At 33.3% G+C, this 3,632-nt stretch overlaps 1 protein-coding gene across 1 annotated transcript; it reads left to right on the top strand.

The window, feature by feature from the left end:
• The first annotated feature begins 490 nt into the window (after positions 1-490).
• On the top strand, positions 491-2,416 carry LOC120336294 (interleukin-17A-like). The gene is made up of 5 exons (XM_039403939.2): positions 491-626; positions 752-852; positions 935-992; positions 1,300-1,415; positions 1,624-2,416. Exons 1-5 carry the CDS (start codon positions 621-623, stop codon positions 1,856-1,858), a joined length of 516 nt encoding a protein of 171 aa, XP_039259873.1. The 5' UTR covers positions 491-620; the 3' UTR covers positions 1,859-2,416.
• The last annotated feature ends 1,216 nt before the right edge of the window (positions 2,417-3,632 follow it).

Here is a 3,632-nt window from a genome sequence, read left to right on the forward strand (position 1 = left end):
TTCTAAGCTTGGCAAACGAAGACGTACTTATATTTTATAAACGAGGCGGGTCTTTTATTTACGATACAATTTAATTGGTAAAGCCAACTACGAGTTACGTATTCATTTTTGCCAGATAAATTGAATAATATAAACAACAGTTTCCCACTCGGATATATATGAAACTACGGAATTGTTTTCAAACACGTACGTCTTGCGAGCTCTTATTAACCAGAATCCAAAACCAAGAAAAACATGATACACAAATACACAAGATTTCAGACCAAAATTGTAACAATCTTGTTTCTTGTTATTTTTATATATGTATACGAGTGTATGTCTCTTTCTACTGTGTTGACAGTACTAATTCATTGTTTCATTGTACGAAACCATTGATTATATAAATTAACCTGTCATCAGTCTTGCATAAACGAGTTTCTAAATATATGTAAAGTAATTCCGAACACTCAGCGATATCACACACTATATATAAAATTTCTATTTTCCTAATTTGACGAAAATTGTTTCCCGAAGGTATAAATTGGATGCAAACATGTGTCTGAATTCAAACATCACACTATCAAGAAGAAGTAGTAGTCAATTTAAAGAAATTTCTCAACGTCGATACGCACTATACAAAAATGAAGGTGAAGTAAATTTTTAAGATTTATTCATCTATTCTAGGTTATTTGAATATATGCACTGTTCTACTATTGTTAATGGTGGATAATTCACGGACGAAAATTTAAAAACAATTTTTACTTACTTCCAGGCACATCAAGTCAGCGGTATATTTATACTTTTTTTCCTTGCAAATTGTCAAAGATGTTTTTCACGTCGAATTTATGATGCAGAAGCTCAATTTCTATCCAGGTAAGAAAAACAAATTAAAATAAGCCAAATTTGAAAAATAATGATATTTAGGAAATGTATAAATATTTTCTGAATTTTCCAGCGAACATCTAGATGAATCAGCTGATTTCCCAAGCTACAGAGAAATAAGAAGACAGTCGGTATGTTACAAAATAGATTTTCATAAATGTAATTTGTTGTAGCGATTGTTAAAGTGGTTTTCAAGCTCTATATTAACAATTTTTTTCCAAGAATACTAATTAACTGCGTAAAACAACCAAGCAGTATAGCAAGTGAATTGAAATCAAGGATGCTTAGATAAAAAAAACATAAAGCCCCGGTGCACAAAACTACGTCATGTTGTAACATCACAACACTTTTCTCTGTGGTCTATGTGGCACATGTATGTCATATGTAGCATTCCCACTGTTGTTGATTATGCAAAATTAAACCGCTTTTGAATTATAGGCTGATTGTCCATCAATCATTGACTCGCCAAGACATTGTCCATACGTCAGAGGATACTCTGGAACGAATGATCAAGAAAATCTATCAGGAAGTAGCATTTCTCCTTGGACAACAAAGTAAGTTGATTAGGTTCGATTGGTCGTTTTACAGACATAAAATTTGCATTGACTGTTGTTTTAACATTACAACGCGGGTTTGCATTATGTTACCTCATTTTGTAGTTGAAATGAAAGACAATTATGAAAAAATATTTAAACCTCCAACTTTTCACTTTATTATCATTGTTTACACATTTAAAAGCATTATGTTTCGACTTGTTTACAGAATTGACATTGATCCTTTACGCTCACCCCAGGCTTTTCCAGTAGTGTGTTGTGCATGCACCCACTGCGTTGACATGTCTGGTTCCGAGCCTAAAATCCTGCGAGAACATTACAGTGAGAAAGTCTACGTGAAAAAGGAAGTAAGAAGAGCAGAGGATGGATTTCGACCTCGTTATATCAAAGTAGCCGTCGGATGCACCTGTGTAAACAGACCCTTTGCTGGACATCGAATGTAACCTGGGACATGGAGTTTAATCTGTCGTTTGCTTTTAAAATATGTTTAAAAATGTTTTGAGAACTTCATTAAATGCTTCAAATACTTTCAGAAATGTTTTATGTACTACTGCCCAACAAAGTAAAGTTTGTCTCGTGTGGCGGTTGATTTTTATGAAGCGTGTAAACATTTTATATATTCCACAAAAAAGAATCAATTTCAAGAAAAAGTCTACACTGAATTTATTCAGACAAAGTTATTTATATGTTTGTTTTTCATATAAAAATCATGTGATTTTTGTTCTACTTTATTGCGAATAGTATTATCATTTAGTTCAGTGGTTTTCAGCCTTAGGCTCGCTGAACCCCGGTTGAAAGCCACTGATTTAGTGTGTATTTAAGCTACTTATTGACTATTTTACCAAACAGGTGTTATAATATATAATGTAAGTGTGTTAAAGTATGTTAATCTCAGAGTTTTTGAAAATGTCGCAATATTCTGTCTTATACTGGTCTTACTAGGTCGAATCAACAAAATATGTTTTATAACGATTAATTAATATAAAGGAAACAATTAGAAAGTGTCAAAATGTACCCATTGTTTGGCTTTTTGCGATATTTCAAAATAAAATTGAATTCGATTATATAATGGTTCTTATGAATATTACAACAGTTTACAAAACAGTTTACAGCTCACAAAAGAAACAAGACGTTTATGTTTGTCAAATAATATAGAAAAGAATATTTTGTATCGTATTAGCAATCTTTCATCAGTATGAATGGAATGTAATAAAATTATGTGAAATGTAAATACTTAATAAACTCCGATTAGTAGTGATTGCGATCATATTTGTTTTTACTCGTGTTTTAGCAGAACATGGTGTCACTTTTGGGACCCATAAATGATAAGTCGCTCTGCCAGACTCATTTTATTGAAAATATTCAAAACGGTTGACTAAAATACAAAAGGAAGTAATTAGCACCAAATAAACCAAAGACAATTGATACAGAATTAAAGAATATAAAACTACTACTTACACAAAACAACTCCATGTAACAGCATAGTCCCAAAACGACAGATATACAACCAAGATAAAACACTATAAATACAATACAATACGAGCTGCAGACATGCAAATATAATGTTATATCGAACGATTTGAAATACAGTATGAAAAGACGCTATAAACGGAGACTACTAAATGAATTCAAACCACAATGTTATAAAAGCGATGTAATCTTAAACTGTCATAACAAGAATTAAAATCCTAAACTGCTAACACCAGAAATGCAATCATGAACATCTTGCTGAGCCTGAGGGACGATAATAAAATGAATACGTAAAACGATGACACGTGAAAGAGAAAAACGCAACACGCCGGATGCAAGAAAATAAACACAGTGAGGATGACGTCGACAAGATGGCGATAATCATCATGATGACGATATACAATTGAAGGAACCCAAAAAACTTCAGACCAGAGGTCTGCCGACACATGGAACCGAGGCATCGCGATTTAAAATGGAATAACCGCGTTTCCGTCAGGTTTTACCTATGATTATACCGACTATGTTGAATATGAATATATACCTATAATCAACGTTCCCTCTAAGCTGGCCGGGAATCCCCTCGCAGTACTTTCGTTCTGCCGCGCACTGCATAAATATTGACAACAAAACAAGCTAAATTATTCGCGCAAATCTTTTTTTGGAGCTCACATGGCCTTCTATTCCGCGCAACTACGCAAGCTCGAGGGAACGTTGCCTATAATCAGTTGCGTTTTCATACTCCAGGAT

The sequence above is a fragment of the Styela clava genome, chromosome 2, assembly GCF_964204865.1.
Source record: "Styela clava chromosome 2, kaStyClav1.hap1.2, whole genome shotgun sequence".
NCBI classification, from domain to species: domain Eukaryota; kingdom Metazoa; phylum Chordata; class Ascidiacea; order Stolidobranchia; family Styelidae; genus Styela; species Styela clava.